The sequence below is a fragment of the Lepeophtheirus salmonis genome, chromosome 3, assembly GCF_016086655.4.
Source record: "Lepeophtheirus salmonis chromosome 3, UVic_Lsal_1.4, whole genome shotgun sequence".
NCBI classification, from domain to species: Eukaryota; Metazoa; Arthropoda; class Copepoda; order Siphonostomatoida; family Caligidae; genus Lepeophtheirus; species Lepeophtheirus salmonis.
In genome coordinates, this window is record NC_052133.2 from 6,015,727 (window position 1) to 6,037,753 (window position 22,027).

The 22,027-nt window shown below is 30.2% G+C and overlaps 2 protein-coding genes and 1 long non-coding RNA gene across 5 annotated transcripts; all 3 read right to left on the bottom strand.

Moving 5' to 3' along the window:
* Nucleotides 1-5,772: 5,772 nt before the first annotated feature.
* On the bottom strand, nt 5,773-10,655 carry LOC121114293 (thialysine N-epsilon-acetyltransferase). Of its 3 annotated transcripts, none has more exons than XM_040708218.2 (4): nt 10,557-10,655; nt 8,586-8,766; nt 8,321-8,523; nt 5,773-6,108 (listed from the first exon to the last, which is right to left on the bottom strand). In XM_040708218.2, the coding sequence occupies exons 2-4, from the start codon at nt 8,695-8,697 to the stop codon at nt 5,941-5,943; spliced, it is 483 nt and encodes a 160-aa protein (XP_040564152.1). In that variant the 5' UTR covers nt 8,698-8,766; nt 10,557-10,655; the 3' UTR covers nt 5,773-5,940. The 3 variants fall into 3 exon arrangements, with proteins under 3 accessions (XP_040564152.1, XP_071743048.1, XP_071743047.1); XM_071886947.1 differs by lacking the exon at nt 10,557-10,655 and adding an exon at nt 10,474-10,542; XM_071886946.1 differs by lacking the exon at nt 10,557-10,655 and adding an exon at nt 10,200-10,313.
* A 1,800-nt stretch (nt 10,656-12,455) lies between these two features.
* Ggamma1 (guanine nucleotide-binding protein subunit gamma-1) lies at nt 12,456-21,507 on the bottom strand. The gene is made up of 3 exons (XM_040708217.2): nt 21,367-21,507; nt 21,174-21,275; nt 12,456-12,667 (listed from the first exon to the last, which is right to left on the bottom strand). Exons 1-3 carry the CDS (start codon nt 21,373-21,375, stop codon nt 12,566-12,568), a joined length of 213 nt encoding a protein of 70 aa, XP_040564151.1. The 5' UTR covers nt 21,376-21,507; the 3' UTR covers nt 12,456-12,565.
* Nucleotides 14,214-14,548, bottom strand: LOC139904901 (uncharacterized). Its single transcript, XR_011779169.1, has 2 exons — nt 14,443-14,548; nt 14,214-14,384 (listed from the first exon to the last, which is right to left on the bottom strand). It is a non-coding gene; the product is annotated as an uncharacterized lncRNA (long non-coding RNA).
* Nucleotides 21,508-22,027: the final 520 nt, after the last annotated feature.

Consider the following 22,027-nt stretch of genomic DNA (forward strand, 5'->3'; position numbering starts at 1 on the left):
GCGAAACAAATTAATAATAACAAACAACATTAAATATTACAAATGGATTAAAAAAATTATTAGAGACTAATGAAACGAAATGGAAGTTATTAAGATTAAATTTTACGAATGGATCCAACAAATTATTAGGGACAACTTTTAATTATAAATATATAAAAATAATGAGACATTTTTATAATCCGTTTTTTTTCCTATCATACTTCAAATTCCATGTAGAATCCTCTTTTTTAGTCATCTAAGTAATTTGTAAATCTAGAAAAAACAAAGTAAATTAATATGTTCAGTATTTAAATGACTTATACTGATGTTAGACAAACTACTTGCAAGTCATTTGAAGCTAAGAACCCCTTTTACAACATTCAAGTTGTTGTTCTTGACCATATTACTGTAGTTCTAGAGCACCTTATATCGGAGATTATGAACATTTAGCTATATGCTAATCCTAAATTTGAAGAAGTACTTGTTTAATTAATTTTTGAACATTTAAATACATCAATAATAACTTATCCAAGTCTTTATATGAAGAAACTGATGTTAAACAACTATTTGCACGCCATTTGAAACTAAGACCCCCTTTGACAACATTCATGCCGTTGTTCTTGACAATATTACTGTATTAAGGAATAAATGTACTTTATTCTTAAAAAGGTTATTTGGTAAATACTTACTGTAACGGCTCTAATATTTCAATATTCCATTTTATAATTAGCTTGCTCCGGACACTTTTTACAAATAAACAGGATCTTATTTTTGAATGAGTGGCTCTCAATATACTGAAAACCCACTCTAAGTCACAATTTACAATAGGTGTGTTTCTGTAAATTGTCTCCTCAGAATTTGATACGTCTCGCAAATCGTTGTCGGCTGGATTTTCATCTAAAAATGTACTTAATTTTGTTTTGAATGGCTCTAGCTTGATATCGATACTTAAATGTTGGACAATAGTCAAGCTAACAAGTAAAGGGAGTCTTTCCTTTAACGCGTTAATGGTCTCAGTAATTGGGTTGAGATTATAATTTCTTATTGACAATTCTTCATGAATAAACTCATCCTTTATAATCCCTTTAGCTTTAACAACCGTTGGTGTTATTTCGTTAAAGTTGTTTAAATATTCCCTGATTACTTCGAAATTATTGAAATAGTAATTAACTGCTTTCAACAAGTTCCCTAGCGTGTGATGTTAGGTGCTGGAGGTAAGGGAATTTGGTTAGAAGCAGTAAAGTTCCGTTTTCTTAGCCCAGCACTCTTTGGAAATTCTTTACGTGCAAGTTCAGCCACGTTATGGAGTCCATGAGCTATTTGAGGTCTTCATCCGCTTTTTTACAGTAGTACGCTCCATCCGTGATGAAAACTTTTAACTTATTTGCATCAAAGTCCAAACCAAGAGTTAGTTGAATACTCTGAACGACAAAATTTGCAACATTAACGGCATTAGAAACTTTTATGTCTATCATGTTGATTAGAAAAGGACGACACAAGAAATGGTCATCCAAAGTACCCATCAATATAGCTGTCATTGATCGTTCCCAGTTGTCTTTACATAGTCTCATCAACAGCTAGGTAAATATCCTTATCTCCAATTTTCCCTTTAATTTTGGAGATTATATCCTTGCTGACAACCTCCATTAATCTATGTAGAGTCCTTCTACTAGGAACGGTTCTATTGGCATATTTCTTCATAGACTTTAAGAAAATGGGATTCTCCACCGTGGAAAAAGGTATATTACAGTAAACTAGCATCTTTAAGAGGTTAAAGTTATCAGAATCATCATGAGTCAAATGTTGTTTGTATGCATTAATCTTCTTGATGTGGGACCAGGACATTAAATGTCGTTTGACCCTGGATAGAGTCTGTAAGAGTACTTGTATCAGCATTTTTTACAAAATATTTTGTTGTCGTCGGGTGGGTAGCTCCAAATTTCATGGTCTCCATTCATTTCAATCTAGACGTAGGGATAAATTTTTTTCGGAACTTCACTAATTTTATTGTACAAACTCAAACTCGGTGAACAATAGATTCTTTGAGGAGATGTTAGCACAACAATAATTCGAGAAGGAATGAATAAATAAGAAAAATGGGAAATTCTACCAACTGTTTTCCTTTTCTAATCTCAAAACAGTAATTTATTTGACCAAACAGCCCAGCTTTAGGTATAGTACAGCTATGATTGAGTTAGAAACAAAAGGACTGACATTATACAGCGTATGGTAGTTGTTGGTGGCTAGCCAGAAGTATTTAAGGTCAGTTAAAAATAAATGGCGTCGATCAGTCAAGTATTTATTCCACAATCGTGGATATAGGAAAGTGTATTTTGTTCCATGTCTCACTGCAAAGAAAAAGTTGACTTGGTTGCTATATTTATTATTTTTTTACTTTTTTAGGGCCCATTGTTTGGCTTCCAAGCTTTACTGGACCTCAACACCTTGGACTTATTTGTGTGGGGTGCAGTTGAGCGACACCCGAAAAGATCATCCTGCAATCCAAGCTGATGTACGAGATCCCGGAATTCTGCCAAAGAAGACTGTCATCAAGACCTTCTCCCGTTTCCAAGGTCGAGTCGAGGCTGTTATTGTTCTTCAATTCAAATATTCTTTGGCATTAATTTCTCAATATTAGATTTTTTGGAAAAAATTTGAAAAATCCACAGCTGTTCAAATAAAATTTAATTTTATAGAAAATAATTTCAAATAATTTTTTTTTTGAAAAATTACAAATTTCAAAAGCTATTTAAAGAAAATTACATTTAAAGGACAACTGGCAATGGGCATACCATTGCAGAAAACCAGACCCAATAGGGAGGACAATAATCTTCTTAACATTTAAGCTGAGCCTAGATTTCATTTCAAACTTCTTGAAATAAGACAGCACCATTTGCAATCTTTGGACAAACTGCAATTCCGAATTAACCTCTATATACAGTGTAATTATCGATCGATTGAGATACATTACAATTAATCCTAAATCCAAAATATACATCAAGGTTAAAGCTAATTCTCCAATGGCCAAGACAAACACCACTAAAGGAGTTGAGGGGCATCATTGCTCTCAGCTACGTTCTTAAATTTTATGACCACACACTTTTCCCTCCATCTTTATAGTAGATGATTTTTATAATTTTTTTAAATTTAATTCAATTCAATTTGAACCTAATGTTGTTTAATGTCGCTTACAAACGTTGCAGATGGTGTGGTAGTTGACCCCAAGCTACATAATTATGTCCAACATTGTCAGCGCGGATCATTGTTACAATCTCTTACCTTATTCCTTCCATCTTTGTCCAGAAGTAAAACATATTTGTTTTCAATATCTTGTTTGAAAGATAATAACAAGTGCTTTTCATTCATTTGTACAACTTTAAGATTTAAACTCTTTAAACCTTTCAAAAATACAGTTAAAGAATTGGTGCAAGACTTATTCACTACATGGTATTTGTAGATGGATATATATGCTTTAAATTTAATATTTTTTACTGCAGAATTATAAATATATTGTTTTCTTATACGATAATTGAGATTTATATGTTTATGTGCTGTATTTTATAGTAATTTGATAATTAATTTATCAAATGTTTGTTGCATAGTTGTGTACATATCAACATGAAAATGTTTATAGAATATTTAAGCACCATACAATACTACTACATGGCTAGAGGATTAGTTGGTTAGTTTTAGTATATATTTTCATTCATTATGGTTCAAAATGGAGCATCATATGTAATAATTGTATTCTGATGGGAATGAGTTTCCATTTTTACTTGTAAGAATCACAAGGTCAAAAAAATGAAAAAAATTAATTTACATTCATCAAAATCCGTATTTTCACATGGTCAATTATTTTTTATATTTTGAAGAATGTCAAAAGGGGATGCAGATTTGATTATATTTACAACAAATTGACATAAAACAACAAAAAATGTTGTATACAAGGAGGTTTACTATAGAAATTTACCTATTATATATTTATTGTGGATAGTTTTAGTTTTGCAAAAATCTGAAATTTCACCAAAATTGTTCAAATTCGTCGATTAAATTTGTGCTAAGTCATTTTGCTTTGAATTAATAGCATATGAATGTGATGAAGAATCTTCGGATAAAGCGACGGATGTAGGAGAAGAAGTCAACGTAGGCAAGAAATCGTTATGTTCAGTAAAAATAATATTTATTAATTCTTTGTTAGGGAAATTCGTTTCATTTTTTTTATACATTTCATCCGATAAGTTTTTTTTTCTTTGTAATATACTCTTCAGGAATCAAGAGAAGCAATTCATAGGAGAAAATTCAAAATTCCATGTTTTAATAAGTTCACAAAAAGAGTTTGTAAACTATCCGATCATTCTTTTACGTAGATTTGAAAGTGAACATGTGATAGTTCTTTAACTAAATCTTCCACACATTCAATTTTTTGTTGATCATAAGAAGATTTGGAAATTACGCCATAGCTGCGGTCTGACGAAAACATTGTATGATTTTCAACTAGAAAATGAATAGAAACTTCATCAAATGCACCACAAATGACCATGTATGCTATAAAATTCATAATGATGTAATTTTTATTTTGGCCTCTGCAAACGAAATTAATTGTTAAGAGGAATAGAACTTTCCATCCTATTCTTACCCACAGTTACGACATTGAATTTCAAGACGCAGAACACCACTTGTACACTGTAATTCATGATATAAGAGAGATGCCACACAATTTGAGCCTTTCTGAATCATTTCCTAGAATGATTATAGAACAAGATTATATAGACTGAAAACATTAGATAAAAATGTGCTCAGCCTCATCAAAAATATATATATTGGATGTTTATTTCCCTTCATTCTGAATAGCAAAAAGGTTAACTTTATATAGAGAAATGAAATGTGTATTTCCTATTTGAATTGACGAGTAAGGAATTTATTTAGCTTCAGAAAAGTCAATAGTTAATAACGTAACAGATTTCACTTTTTTTCAGCTACAAAAAAATGAACTTGTAATAAAATATTGGATTCATAAATGGAATAAAGTATATAGAAATTTGTCTGAAATTCGTTTGCATATAAATTTGACTCATAAAAATGGATGTTTAACTGAAATATCTATCATATTTGGAATAATTTTTCAATTTTTTTCATTTCTGTTTTCTCTTTGTTTCATCAAACGACAAATTTCAACTTTTATGAAGAAATGCCACAAAAGAATATATTTTACTACTGTATTTTCAATTTTTGGAATATTTTTTACAATATTTGTAAAAATTAATCAGTTATCGAGGTTTATTTTTTGGTGACAATATTCTCCATAACTTTTTTGGTTTTGACAGTAGGAAAATATCTTGTTAGGCTTGTATTCCGCTATTTACATGCCCCGTCAGTATGTAAAAATAAAAGAAACCAAAGATTAACCTAGTAATCCTGATAATTTGAAGAATATTTGGGAGGAAGCCGTCATGATGTTGTATTAGACCAGCTGTAAGCAGTCGTGAGAGAAAGGAAATAACCCTTAACCCCACTCTGAATATAGTCAGGACATATAGGGTGAAATTACTCCGATGTCAATCCTCAATTCTACTCTGAGTTTAACAAGGACCTTAACCTGTAACTCCTGAGCAGACCCTCATTGTTACTCTTTCTCTTTGATGAGCACACTTTATACATAGATGTTATCTCTTGAAGAATTAAATAATAATGATAACAGTTTTGGAAAATGAAAGACTCTATTTAGATTGGAAACTATCCAAAGCACTCTTGCTTTCTAGGACATATTTTATACTTCTAGGCTTATAAACAAAATTACTTAATGATGTTTTATTTCAAGAAATCAGGTTTAGAGCCCCTTTTTGATCGACATCAAGACAATAATATAAAAAACATAAAACTACTTAATAGACGGGGATAATTATCTCACAAAGTATGGACAATGGTTCAAATCAATAAATTCATTATTAAATTCAAACTTAATTAATTATTCACAAACTCTTTCATGCCCTTTTCAGATAACTGAAAAATGTTCCAACCTTCCACATCCGATTTGTCTATGGCTCCACTAAATTTGTAAAACCGAACCGCTGCATCGTTATTCTTATCTACCATGAAATTACAGGAAGAACATCCTTTCTCTAATGCAGTCTGAAAGTAATTTAGAATTATTGTTAGTGAAAGTTAATTTCATATTATTATAGACATATAGACCGTGTGAAATTTATGAGAAATAATGAGAATGCTTATATTTTTGACTCACCCTCCCATCTCACCCCTCCTTCGACAGCATTTTAAAAGCCTTATCATTAAAGGTGGATCGGGCTTCAGGCTAAGTCGGGCTACCAGGTGTCTGGCCAAAATATAAGAATCTATACAATAAGGGTATTGCAATGTAAACTCATGAGAACTAAATTTATTTAAGGAAGGGTGTCTGCGGGCGGGCTGGAGGGGATATAGTCCCCTCCAAATATCCAACAAATTTAATTCTTCATTTTTTATTTTCCAACAAATTTAATTCTTCATTTTTTTTTTTCCAACAAATTTAATTTTTCAAATTTTTTTCCATAAAATTTAATTTTTCATATTTTTTTACAAAAATTTAATTTTTTCTGAATAGCTATTGATTTCGGTTTTTTTTTTTAAATTTAATATTTATTATTCAATTTTCGATTTTTTTTCTGAACAGTTGTCGATTTTTGAATTTTTTTTCTTAAAAAATTCAATTTTTTTTGAGTAGCTGAGGATTTTTGGAAAAAATCCGGAAAATGCAATATTTGAAATTTTTATTCCAAAAATTCAATTTTTCAATTTTTTTTTTTTAATTAATAAAAAGGCATTAATTTTGAAGATTTACATTTTGATAAACTTAATTTAAATGTATTAATGACTTTATATACCTATTTTTTTCAACTTCTGATAAATGAGTTTGGTTGATTATACATTTTAGGTGTTTAACACATGTCGGTAGGAAATCAATTATAAAAATTCCAACAAAAATGAAATATTTGTATGTTTGACACCTACAAATAATCAGTAACTTCAAAATAAGCAAGGTATCGTTGACAATTTGAAGAATGTTTGAGGAGAGTGCAGCTTAGCTGTCATAGTGTTTCACTAGATTATCTGCGAGCAGCTGTGAGATGAAGAAAATAAACAAAAATCTCACTCGTATCAAGGAAGGACATATATAGGATTTACTCCGTTTTTGATCCTCAATTTATCTCAATACCCAGCAAGAACTTAAATAAAATGACTTTCTAACAAATCATCAGTGTTACTCTCAGTCATTCATGAGTACACTTTATGCGTCCATATTCCCTCTTCAATAATGAAAGAATATGGATATCAGCTTTGGAAAATAAAATACAGTTCAGGTTACCCACAACAACTATACTTGCACGATAAAAAAATGCTTAGAATTCACAGCCCTACGTATACATATAAAGAAGGCATCAATATAAAAATTAACTTGTGACATTAATAAGAGAACATATTATTATTATTCATAAACTATTCCAAGTCTCATAAAATCAGTGGGAATTTTGTGGGTCAAATATTTAATTAGGATGTCATCATTGAAATCTTTCAATTTACTACGCGTTGTTACCTTATTATAGCATGCAAACATTCATATTTAAAATAAATCAGGGGAAAAGGCCCAAAATCTGTTGGTAGTTGCCTAATTTGTCCCAACTATGTAATTATTCAACAATTGTTGGATATTATTTATAGCTTAGCAAGAGCTGATTAGCGGGAAAGAAGTAGAAAATTATACAACTGACAACAAAATACGTGTTAAATTTTGTGCTTGTGAGTTTCTGAGGCCTCCCAAAAATTTTATCATATCTTTTTTATTTTTAAAAGTATGTTTTAGGTGTTATTGCATATGACATCAAAAATTGTCGAACAAATTAGTGTGAAATTTAGCAAGTGAAGGTATAAAGTAACCAAACATGTTCTTTGATATTTTTCTGGGCCTCCGAGGTCATTAAGAACCTGCTTTTGATCTAAATAGAACCTCCTTTTCATTCTTTCTTTCTCATTCTGTCTGTGTCTTCCCTCTTCCCTTCTCCCTCTCTATCTTTCTACATCCTTCTCTCTGTCTCTTTTCTTCTACATTCATTCTTTGTTACTATTCCTTTCTATTCATACATCCAAAGCGGAAACCCTCTGCTAGTATATGTACAAAATAAAACTATTTTTATAAGTAATTATGTAACGGTATTGATAATTTTTGGGACTAAGCTCCCCAAATGATGAAAATTAGCAACGCCACTGCTAATGAAATAACTCCGTGACTTATAAATCGAGTTTTTTCACTGAGGAATAACCCCCTCAGCCACTCACTCATACTACTTACTTTACATACACTTTTCCACAGTAATTTTCCTATGCCTCTATTGCGATAGGACTTTGACACATAGAGATTTTCCATGTAAACAGTTTTTCCCTTGAAAGAAGAATATCCATAGTAATAGAGACAATGGCCAATAGGTTTGTCATCGTCAAATGCTATTTTACATTGAAAGGTTGCATCACTTCCAAATCCATTCTCCTCCAACACTAAAAACAATAGTAAAAAGAATGTAAAACCCATTGTATTTTCAACATTCAGACATCCTTACTTTTTAGAGTAATTTTAAAGTTTTTGAGCATGTCATGATAATCAACTAACTCTATAATGAGTTGGAGAAGGGCCTTACAATCCTCTTTGACGGCATCACGTATCACAATCATTTTGTTGGTTTTTTAAAGGATCTCTAACACGCTGTTAACTTTATTGCTTGTGTATTGCAAATTTTCCTCCTAAAAGAAATTACAGAGAAGATTCATAATCAGTTGGTAGTTAGTGAAGTTTATTTCTTGTGATCATGAAGTCCCGGGATTCCACTTTATGTCACTTTGCCTAATGACCATATTGCCAAACGCATACTCATATAGTCCAAAAATGGGCTATATTGAAACAGGAGATTATTGAAATACCTCAACTAGTTCGAACTCTTAGTAATACTAGCATGAAGCAGAGCCCTATAAGCTTATAACTTTGATTTTTTTCTCTTTCTTCCAGGCCTACAGAGCAGTCTTCTTCCTTTCTGCTTCTTTTCTCTTTCTTTCTTCCTTCAAATTAGCCAAATTTTTCCTTTTTAGAAAAATTGTCGGTTCGAACAACCAATTTTATCAATATTTTAGGATTAGTATAAAAATGAGCTCAAATTAGCAAATAATATTATATTTAGTGAAGTTTTCATGCCCCTCAAATCAGCGATTATTAGCTAATTAGTCAGAACTATGTAATAATCATTCAATAACACTATACAATACTATTTTCTTCCCCGGCTAAAACCCATATCATGTTATTGTTATTTAAGCCATAGAACACGGAAATGATAATTACAATTTTCAATTGCTGTAAGTTTGACCTAAATTGTTCATTTTTAAAATCACGTTTTTAAGTATAATTGCGATTCAGAGCCAATTTTAGAAATAAAATAAATATATAGATCAAATTTTAAGGATGAACAATTGATAAAAAACTTTCCAGCTTTAAAGAAATAAAATATTTATTAAGTTATCTTGAATACAGTTCCTACAAAATGGTTGTAATCATACAAAAATTCAATAAAATGAAGGATCATATATGGAAGCTAATACTTTTTCAATTGCTTAATATTATAGCTAAACCTAATGAGTACACCTGATATTACAACTTCAAAAGATTAGCAGTAAAAAAAGAGTTCGATTTTTAGGTATTTTTTCAGTTTAAGTTTTAATTTTCTTATGGAATATTAAATAGATAGGGTAATGTAAGATTGAGTGAAAATATGTCGAAATTAAATTGATTATTTGACTAATTGTAATAAGTAACTAATGTTTTAGAGACAGGAACATTTTAAAAGTAAATATTTTTCATATCCAATGTAGTTGATGAGTATGTAAGTAATCTAATTGACTTTATATATTTTATTATTGGACTTTTTCTGCCTCTAAAATATTAATTACTTCTTACAATTAATTACTAACGAGAATTAAAATTTACTAATATTTCCCATATTTTGAAATTTTAATAATGTAAAATCATTAACACCCAACCCCCTTCTTCTTAAGCCCCTAAAACCGTTACTAAACTTCTTTCTTTTTTGTTTTGGTATAACTGACCGTAAAGCGACAGTGTCAACTAGAGGCATATGCCAAAAGTACATAATGTATTTTGTTTATAAAAGTATATGAATTGGGCTCACCGTCTTTCTTTTTCCTCTCGACCCCTATAAAATATTTTATATTCCCTGAAGGAGATATTTGTGATGAGCACTAATGATTACATAACTTGAAAGAAAATGCAATCTCCATTCAAATAAGTTTCTACAAATTTTATATTTAATTTGACAAACAATGCACATACAAAAAAAAAATATGTATATTAATACCTCAAAAACATCTTTTCCACAATATCTCATAAAAAATAATGAATTTTTTGGGTGTTTCTAGACAAAATTAGACATGATTATAACTAACCTGTTTTTCAAGAAAAACGGCGCAATTCAACTATGACTGTTTTCACCATCTAATATAATTAATACGAAATTCCTGATACTTACTGTTGGATAACACTTTCATGAATTTGGAATCAATTTTGAACTATTCAGACAAAACTAAATATCTAATAATATATTATGTTAACCGGAGTATCATTTTCAAGCGCACTCAATAATTAATCAATATGTTATATACCCTATAAAAGAATCAATATCAAATTACAGTTTAAGTTTTTTTGCTCTATATTTTACCAACATGTGTTAGGGTCGTTGTTGTTTTTATTTTTTTAATTCAACATATATAGTGAGTCAACTAGAAAAAATTATTATTAAGGTCCAATAATAATTAATATCGGTAATAAATTTTAACAAGGCTCAAATTGTGTCAGAAATCAGGATCCTTAGATTGGGAAATTTGGATTTCTACCTCATCCTAAAACAAAACTTAGGGAATGAGCAAAAAATTAGCACCAATCGTGCTTTAGTTAATTTTTGAGTACGTAAACTCGAAAAAAAAAAAAAAAATAGGATTAATTGAAAAATCTTTGATCGGCGTTTCTTTAATACTTTGTTATTTTTAATTGTTTTCCAAAATAAATTTTTATCCCAGGACTAATTGCGCCAGAACTTAGCAAAGGGACCATTCCGTCCTCCTCACTTTTGACCCTATTTTTGGTTTTAGTAAAAAATATTTTCGTCTTACAAAAAAAAAATAAAAATTAAATTTTCCATTAATTTTATTCAATTAGTCTTAAAAAAAAGGTTATTTTATTCAAATTTTATTCCTTCCAAAAAAAAAATTATCCTTCGGCATAGTAAAGCTGTAGTAGATTAAATCTTCAGTTTGCAGCAATGAACATTAGCTATGGGCCGCAAAGGGCATAAACAGATACATTCTAATATCTTTAGATACAAGTGTCACAACTAGAGAGTTTTTAATGAGATATAAGCTGTTCGAGATATGGTAACTAGATGCAAGAGCCGATTCAAGCTCTTAATTTAGTGACATCTTATGGGATAAATTGATGCAGTGACTTGCAACTTTTTTTTTTTTTTTTTTTTGACAGACTATCTAGGTCTAAGAAGGAATTATGGATCCATTCTAAACAGCTTTCACTTGTATACATTTGTTCCAACGTTATGCTTAATAATGTACTTTTTTACTTTTGTTTTACCTTGACCTCTCAAAAGTTAATGTCATCTTACTGTCACCATATATATAATCTTCGTGATCCGGAACTTTTGTTGTAATCCTGGTGACAAACAAACAAACCGGATCAAAAACATAAGCTCCGTTCAACTTCGTTGGTGGAGGTAATTATGATATTTTTCCTACACTATTTCTATTTTTAAATGTAGAAGGTTCTCCTCTTTATAGCATTTATTCATCTTCGCCCCCAATATGATATAACAGGTAGCGGATATGAACAAGGGCTTTACTTCTGGTGTACCACGTCTTGCTCCCGCATTCATTCATCGTACTCTTTTCTTCCTTACAAGAATTTCAACTCTATCTATGACATTTTAAGAAAAGTACACTAATTCAAAAAAAAAAAATGTTTATTATACCTATATCATAATATAATCCTTTAATTTAAAGATATCTTCATGATTATGTATATCAATTATATTAAAAACATATTATATTTATAAGAAAACTCTGCTTATAAAAAAAATGAATAATAACTAAAAAGAAAAAAAAACTTTTCCTAACAGAGCCCATGATTTGGAAAATGGATGGTTTATGGATGTAATATACATTTTTATCAAACTCTTTCAGTCTTCCATTAGTGAATTCTTAATGTTTTTTTTGCAATTCAAAATTAATTATTATTATTATTCTTATATTAATATGGGACATATAAATATTTTTTTCTTTTAAAAAAAATGAATGTAGGACATTCAGCTCTTAAGACAAGAGAGAGATTATGTATAACTTCTTAAAATGAATACAACATGTAAAACGGTTAAATAATAATGTTTAGTTGTTATCAATGTAGATAGATATTTTGTGTTGAGTTGTGTTTTTGTGTGACTTCCAATGAAGAAAATCTGTCAGGACATGTCTATGATTATAAAACCGTGCAGGAGGACTTTTCTCTGAAAGGGTTTGAATTTTTTCCATGGAATCCAGTTAGGAGACAGTCACAAGGGTTTTTTTCTGCGATAAACATCTGAAAATTAGTAGTAAAAAGAAAAACATAATTATGAAAAGGAAATACAAAAAAAAAGAAAATAATAATAATAAGGTATATTTTGTATATTATATTAATAACTATATGTTGTGTACAAGTTGGGATGAGTGTTGTAAGTAACATGGCACTCAGTCACTAACAAAAAAATTAACACTGTATTGTGTTGTTAGTTGTTGATGTTTCTGATTTTCCTTCCTTACCAGTGTTCAGAACGTTGATTGGTTGAATTAGAATGAGTTCTTATGAAGCTCTATGAAACAGTTCTCAACTATATTTGAAAAATAATAGGGAATGAGCGTGCTTACTTATTTGGTTTGTAAACAAAGCAACAGAGAGTAAGGTCATCTTTAGGCAAAACAACACTACTCCTTATATGATAATATTATTTAATAGAGCGTTTTCAAGTGACATCACACTTTTGATGTCGTCCATTTTGAGGGCCTAAACACACAAGTTTTATACACAGTGGACTATTGGATGCCAAAATGAGGGCAACTAATAGAAGGACTTAAACTTTACTATTAATAAAAATGTTATCTCTCTATTACCTAGTTTTATTTATATATAAGACCCTTAATTGTATTAAGTATATGTTATTTCATCGTTATAAAATCTTATTTCTGTGTTGTGATAAGAATTAACTTTTACAATGGAGAGAATAAAAAAAATTCTCTTATCATCCCTAATCGATCAGGAAAAACAGTGTATAGATCAAGAGATTTTTAAGGACTTTCAGTAGACAAATAACTCAAATACCAATGTTTATGATTTGCATCAAGTAATATTCCATACAGGTGCTAAGTCATCTTTTATTTTTAAAGACATTTGTTGGAGTTTATATAAATGGAGTAAATATCAACTATGAGCATCCAAGATGGCGTCGCCTTCAATTACGATGCAATTTGTGACCTTAGTAAAAATGCTATTATACAATAATTAAATTTCCATTAGATTAGTTATTCTCAAACTTCCATTAATAGTTGCTAATAATTTAACATGTCTGGTATTATAATTAAATTAGGCGTTTGGAGACGTAGCCCATCTACTTATAGTACAAAATCCCAACTTGTACTTAACATATAGTGGAGGAAATAAATTTGGAGGATCCCTTCCTGATTTTGTAAGTTCTCTCACTGACAATGAAAATAACGGTCTATAATTATAATGATAGAATTATTTTAACAGTGAGACATTATATGAGAAAAAAAATGCTGTAAGTCGAAATTTCCTCTTAGCAGAGAAACACTCTTAAAACATAATGTGTCCAACCCCATGCTTCAGGTTAGGGTTGATGTTCTTGGAGTCTTACTCAGCGTTTCCTTCCTCCATACACGGTGAGTCGAGTTGATGACAAAAAGTCCCATCTTGGTCTCATCAAACCACAATCACCTTCTCCTAAGACTCCTTAATCATTCAGGGGTTCATTGGCAACCATCAAAAGGGGTTATATATAACACATGAGCTGAAAAGTCACTGGCTTAAAAACAAACACTTTTTTCCTGGAAAATAGGCTATTTTTAAATTATTTGTTTTATTTTTTATTTACTTTATGAAGCGGGCTTTTCAAGCCATTGCCCAGCTTGAATGATATTTTTCCCATAAAATAGAAGTGGAAAATCAAGACACAAAATTGTTTTTGATCCATTGTTTTGGAAATAACAAAAGCAGCGAATCACTTAGCAGAATAACTCACAAACTAGACAACAAATTGTCATGAAAATTTGACAGCTGTCTTTTGAAGGTTGGTTACTCACTGAATATGAGGTGAATCTAAAAAAATAACACCATCTATGTGTGTGTTATTTATAACTTTCACGTGACGTGATTTTCTCGATATTTTTCTTTATATTCAGTCTGTCACTGTTAAAATAAAGCTACCATTACAGACTGCTCTATTCTTTATCAGTGGCCAAACTTACAACATCAGCAAGGGATCAAATACTTATTTCCCCACTATCTATAAAAATATTGTGTTACGAATAAATAAAACAGGCAAAGGGTAATTTCTTCACTTTTGGAACAACAAGACTAATAATAAGTGACCAATCAAAATATCATAACCTAAAAAAGATGCAATAAATTACCAAATTAGTTTTCCAGAAAAATACATAGAATTGATGAACAGATATGAATGAAACAATAGAACGGGTGGAAGTTGAATTATAGCACACTTTTTAAATAATTAGAAAAGAGGAATGATCAATCACAATCCGAAAATTACATAAATAATAATAATTATTCAGCAGTTATTGTCCTGCGCTTACTTAGAAGAAAAGTTTTCAAGTTAGTACAATTCTCTCAATTTGATATCTGTTCATAATAAGCTTGTCTTAATGTATTTTGAATCCGTTTTGACGGGTTTTTTCTCTTCATCTATATATTAAATGCATATGTCTGTGTGTGTGTTAATTACCCCCAAACCAAAGGATGGATTTTCCTAAAACTTTGCATGTAGGTCTTAAAGGCTCAAGTAAAGGTACTTGCAACTATTTTATGGCCTTCAAGGGTATGTCGTCTTTAAAATAGCATTTTTCTGAAAACGATTTTTTAAACTAACAAACGACTATTTCATATAAAACTAAAAATAAAGACTGTTAAATTCGAAGAATGATTCTCGCTGTATGTTTTTATATATCTTTGTACACTTTTTTAAAAATGAAATTGTAAATTTAGAGAAGAAAAAAAAGAAGAAGAGAGAATTAGACAAATGATTTTTGACAATAATATGAAAGATGAACGAATGATGGATCAACTTGAATATTTTTTCATCTCTAGACCTTATAATTAATTACCTTGATAAAAAAAAAAGCAGAATAGTTTAGAATAAATTTTAATATCTTAACGCCGGGTAAACCTACTAAAGGGTGGAAAGATACATACTAACACCAACATGCAGAGCGAATAATTATTAAAATTTTACGGGCGTTATTTTTTGTTTTATTTTAAGCAGAATAATTCTTAATTAATTTGAATTTCTTAATGTTCCGGGCAACAAGAGACAAAATTAATGTAGTATGTCATGGTATGCAACAATGGTCAATGAATAATGCCCCTGAAATATAAAGTCAAAATGCTTTGACTTTTTTGCAGATAAGTCACTGATGACGTCTTTGTGTTGTAAATTGTATCCTCACCCTGGTCTATAGTCGGTACTTATAGTTATGTCGATTTTGTAACAATTTTTATATTTTCTGGCTGGCACCAACCAGCAGGTGTAAAATTGAGTATCTCTCACTTGGGCCAATTTTGCAATTTAGATTTTTGTGACCTTGGCAGTTACATCACTTTGCATAGCTAGAATCATCCTAAAACTTAGCAGATGAATTTTTTATCTTTAATCCATTACAGACGATAATTATTTGGGACAGTTAGAAACCATTCAAAGATTTAATTTAATAAACGAATTATGAAAAAAAATAATTCGAAAAGACTACTAGAATCCAGCTTGGGTCTATTTAATTGATTGCCCCATAGCCAGTATCAGTGAATAGATATGATTTTTGAGATGCCAAACAAAACTGCAATAATATCTTAAGTAGTCTGCATACTTGAGATGCTAAAGTGTGCAGAATTTGATAGCAATTATATGTATCCCAGTGTGTATAATACGACGTCATATAGAAGGAGAGGACCTTGCTCAACTCTGATCATAATGCTAAAAAACCCTCATAATTTCTGGGATGCAAATGCATTTTATTAGCTGAAACATTTCTAATCTCAACCCTCTTTATTACAACATATGTACGAATATTGAGGCCTATGCTGAACGTGCACCAAATTTGAGGTTCTGTAAGGAACTAATAGTTCAAGAATGAACAAAAATTGAGTATCCAAGCTATATCATTGAGGCCTGCTCGTCACTTCGAGGCTAGTTGAAGGACGTTGTTAATGATGCCTAAGGTTTTCATATTGAATAAATATTATTCTTGATATGATACATAAATATGATAAGATGATATTTTTACAAAATATGTCAAAATATCAAGTGCTTATTACACCCCTAACGAAGTTGAACCGAGGTTATGTTTTTGTCTCTGTTTATGTGTCTGTTTGTCACCAGGATAACGGCAAAAGTTACAAATCTATTAGATTTAACATGTTATGAAAATTATATATGGTCACAGTGAGAGGCCATAAAATTTTGAGAGGTAAAGGTAGCAAAAAACGTTAAAAATATAAAATAATTGGCCATAACTATACAACATATAGAGGTACAGAGCTCAATTTAGTGTCCATATTTAAGTTTAATTAAGATACTTCATTTAGCAAAACAACCAAATTCTGAGGAAAATGACCATAAGCGAGGGTATGCGCTCTACGGAGAGCCTTCCAGTTAAGAAATGTTTAACAAATTCGATACAGATGTTCGTCACAAATTATATTGATTAAAGTTATTTAGAAGACAAATAATATTGGAATTCAGTATTGAAAAATACCAAATAATTATACAAGACGAATATATATTCGTCAACATAAAACACAAATCAAAAGTAATCAAAACCCGGTTTATAGATTAAAAAATGCTATTATGTTCATGGCGGAAAGTTCCTTCCGTACAGGGGTAATGAGAGTATAAGTTTATTCCGTGGCGAACGTTTTACGAGATAATAAGTACAAAAATTGCTTCATCCGTCTAAAATGCGTAATAATTAAATTTACACATAAGTAATCAGGGGTGTCCGCAGGATTTTATTTTTTGGAAAAAAAAAATTAAAAAGTAAATTTTATGGAAAAAAGTCTCAAATATTTAATTTTTTGGCTAAAAATATCAAAAATACACAGCTATACACAAAAAATTTCAAAATTCCATAGTTATTAACAAAAAATTAAATTAAATTTCAATAATTAATTTTTCCGCAAAAAAAAATAATAATTTAAATATTAAATTTTCTAGTAAACAGCAAAAATTCTTTTGGGAGGAGGTTTTGGCCCTCCTTCACACTCCCTCCGGATATCCCTGGTAATATATGTCGAAAGGCTTTAAATAAGTAATATTACACTAAATAATGGCACATTTATGTCAAATATAATGCAGCAAATTGAAAAACACTTAAGAGCGATCATGTATGTACATAACATACCTTATACCCGTACCACAATCTAGGTTTTTTTATTGGGGGACTGGTTGGAACTACTTAAGGTGACACAGCATGAATACGACTACTAAAAAATGTTGGGGGATCCCCCTTCTTGGTGATTGTGGCCTTGCATGTAGTAAACTCCTAAAACTAAATTTAATTGAACTACAGAGCAGCAAAACGTCGACTGTGAATGTTCATTTTTTAATGAATATAGGAAGTTATAGTGATTATTTTTTGACATTTTGGTTCTGTCATTCTTTGTGCATCAACAAACAATAATAAATATTTAGTCATTTCGTCATCATGAGTGAGCAAAGAGCCAACGCATCTCACATCTAGATGCCAAAGTTGAGGTGGTGAGGATTATGGATAATGTGAAGTGCTCCAGAAGCCTGGGTTTCAAGGTGGCCGAGATGAAGAATGATGGAGAAGGCCTCTCCAGAAAAATAGGAAGTAGACGGTACAATTTAAAGAGGGGGCCGGAGTTCCTGTCCAGCTTAGAGAGGAAAATCAAAGAGGACCCTACCAAATCGATGAACCGCCTCGCATTCGTCTTCTCCGGGCTGCTTGGACCATCATGAGGGATGTAAAGGTAAACTTAGGATTGTCTTCATACACAAGGACCCCGCGCCACCTTCTCACAAAGGTCATGAAGGCCAGGGGGCTCGAGAGAGTTTATGTTTTGCTACCCCATCCTGATATAAATCTTTAGTTCCCCAATTATAAATAACATTCACGAAAGAAGTGAAACACTTTTTGCAAAGCTTAAAATATGGCCCATTTATGGATGTCTATAATTTTGAAATAGTAAGAGAAGAAGGAAATTGACAATTAATTTATTATTATCATGCATAATATTAATGCGTGCAATAACATACAATAATCAGAGTAAAATCCATGCCATTTTTTAAATAATACTAACTTAATCATTGTATCGCTTCAGTTATGTGGGATCCTTTAGGGTACTCTTTAACAGAGATTAAGAACCATATTTAATTTTTTACTCGAAAATTACTGTAAAAGAGCTTAAAGGAGAAGAAACTGTCATGAAAATATAATATACAGTCTCATTATATTATTGTAAAGAGTTCAAAATAACTAACACTTAGATCATGCAGTAATAATTAAATACAAATATTGTCTATTGTAAAAATCATCTTTAAAAAAATCTTAAAGCGATATTATAATAATATGAATAATGACACTGGAAGGTTAAAAAAGTCATGAAGAAGAACAAAAAACTAATCACCCGGTAATAATTGATGAAAATAGGGTAAAAGGTTAATGGTAGTAATAAATATTTAACATGGAAAATTGAAGGTGTCTAGATTAAAGAAGGTCGCAAGACCAAGTTTTTTCTCGGAAGGGATTGGCTTTCTCCGAAGCAAATCCAATAATTAAATGATCGTGGGTCATATGATCCATGGCAAAACGCTATAATCAGAAGCCAAGGGAATTAAAAGAATTAAAAGGTCTTGCACACACCAGATTTTGGCTATTCATAGCTTGTGGCAAAAATATTTTTTAAACATATTGAGAAGTAGTAGATGGATGGTGCGTTTATAAGGAATTGGGTAGTTTTAATTCACACTATTAAAATACATAGGTAGACAACTTTCATTTACATACTTAAATTATAGTAATCACTCAATAAATAAGAACTGGTTCAAGGACAAACCCCCTCGAAAGGAGGGAATATAGTTAAATACCTACATTTACTCATGAAATATTACTTAACTACTTAAAATAGGTAAATTAACCTATTATATAAATATAACTTAGATATAATTACAATTAGTTAAAAAGGAACTCAAAACTACCGTAAAAACTCAATGTACTTAGGTTTTAAAATAGTATACAACAATAACAAAGCCTATTGTATTAATGTCATATTTTATTAAAAACATAGCTATGCATGTTTAAATCTTAAATTAAAAATTTACGTTTTAATTATATTTTTCTTAAAACATATTTATCAATGATGTTATTAGTTATTAAGAAAAAGGAATTGATAACTACGATAAGTAACGGTAAGATAAGTTTTGGAAGTAAAATAGGGATTGAACAAATAAAAATAGAGTGAACAGAAATGATGGGCGACATTTTCTATTTGGCAGGGACACACTTCAAAGAAGGATGTTTCTACAGATTCATGATGATCACTAGAATTATGATCGTTTTCATTGTCTTCAAGAAGTCAAATTATTTGAAGTAAATCCATTAAATGCACATGTTTGTCTTAAAGATGTTAGAGAAACATCAGTCACTCTTAAACATTAAGCTCCAAATCCTCAACTACCAAAAAGCAAGCAGAATAAAACTTCTGGAGATGGTGGTAATGTATATACGAGAAATTAAACGAAAAAAGCACTTGAAGAAGTGAGTGAAAATGGTGAGATGGAGTTGATATCTAGAAGATATTGTAGAGAGAAAAAAAAATAAACATCGATCTATGGAGTATGCCAAATAGAAAATGTAGCCTTTATTTTGGTTCCAACTTATATTGTATTTCCATTCCTTTGTCTCGTAGTCTCTGAAGAAGTAAACTGTTTTTTAAAGTATTTTAGAATTCTTATTTCGAATTTCTTATGATAAAAAATATTACCGAAAAGTATATATATATATATAGAATTAAATTATTGCGGTTTAAGTGAATTACTTCTTAACTAAATGTATCCAAACAATAATCATAGTTGATTATAAAATGAAACCAAAATCATATCGTCGGGTGAGAGACAAATTGACGTAACTTAAGTATTTACTTTACAGAATTAAGCAAGAAAACACCATTCATTCATTATGAATAATGGTGTTTTCAAATTTTTAAAATAAAATGGATCGAGGAAATTCATTTCATTAGACATAATTTATATTTTTTTTTATATTAAAAAAGATTGTAATACTTTTAGGATGACATTAAAGCATAACACTGATATTTGTAATTTTTGAGCGACGATTATATGTCCTTCGACCCTTGATACGATATAATAATACTGTCTTGTAAACTAAAGGAGTATAGACACTTAATCTCTTGCATCTAGGCTATTTAGTGTCTAATGGATTGTGTACAACAGAATTAGTTAATTCATTCAGGGGTTGGCTATCAAAAGAAAAGGATTATTATTATGTCAATTTCCTCCGAATTTTTTTAGATCATATTACTATTCAAAAGAAGTGAATCATAAAATATGTTTGAACCTTACTAAAGGGCATTAGACTTTCAATTTGGTCATCATGTATAACAATAGTAATGCATAATAATACATAAATAAACCGTTGAAAGCGAAATATAATTATTAATATAATTGAAAGACTAGAGTTAAAGTGAAGAAAGGAGTTTTCAAAACAATCCCAGCCGTTGATTTGCCACAAGCTAGAGCCCCAAATATAGCATATCATGTTACCTTAATATCTTCAATGGCTTGAGATACAAGAATTCGCTTCAAAGCTGCCTCTCGTCTAAGTTGTTCCACTTCCATCCGTTGTTGATGGACCACAGATGACATCTGGGAAATATAAAGAAAAATAAAATTTGTCAATAAGTAAATAAATATAAATAATGTCAAATTAAATGGGGATTTTAGTTTTTGCACTTACAGACTCCATATCCAAGAAATATGAGGGATATAATAGAATAATTTATCGATCTATCTAAGTAATACTGTTAATGAAAGCTGTCACCCAAGGGCTTGTTTGTAGTTGTAGTAATAATACGTACCTTTATAGTCTTTTTCTTTACCTTTCCTCCTTTTCTGCTCAACGCATTACGACATAAAACATTTCTTCTTATTATTTATTCAGAACTCCTTTTCTCTTTCTTCTTCTTTTCTATTCTTTTTTCCTTTTCCTAGTCTAATAGGCTATGGTGGCCGTGCCATTCATTCATTTGTTGTTTTATTCTTTAAATATGCCATAATTTGGGCATAAGAACACACATTTTTTTTACACTAATGAGTAATGACTAGAACATTTCCTCTAATTAATATACCTAACCTTTTTATTAACTTTAAAAAGGTTTTTATATAGACATAAAAAATGAGGAAAATCAGAATGAATAAAACTTTAACTATTATATGTTTTCAAATTTCCATCTTTAATGTGGACAGGGTAACCATATTTTGGGCAACGGGTCACTTGTTATCAAAAAATTACGTTTTTAGCTCACATAAATATAAAATTATTTACTATTAGGTAAAATCCTTCATATTATTTGATTTATGAGAGTAATAAAGTATAATAAATTGAATGAATACTCAAT

What these genes read in the sequence shown, in the direction of transcription:
- LOC121114293 (XM_040708218.2), bottom strand. Translation starts at nt 8,697, where the DNA reads ATGATTGTGATACGTGATGCCGTCAAAGAGGATTGTAAGGCCCTTCTC. An exon ending in CTTTAAAATTACTCTAAAAA is followed by an intron (nt 8,524 to 8,585) that starts GTAAGGATGTCT and finishes TATTGTTTTTAG; the next exon opens with TGTTGGAGGAGAATGGATTT. An exon ending in TGTGGAAAAGTGTATGTAAA is followed by an intron (nt 6,109 to 8,320) that starts GTAAGTAGTATG and finishes AATTACTTTCAG; the next exon opens with ACTGCATTAGAGAAAGGATG.
- Ggamma1 (XM_040708217.2), bottom strand. An exon ending in AAGCCATTGAAGATATTAAG is followed by an intron (nt 12,668 to 21,173) that starts GTAACATGATAT and finishes ACTAATTTTCAG; the next exon opens with ATGTTTATCGCAGAAAAAAA.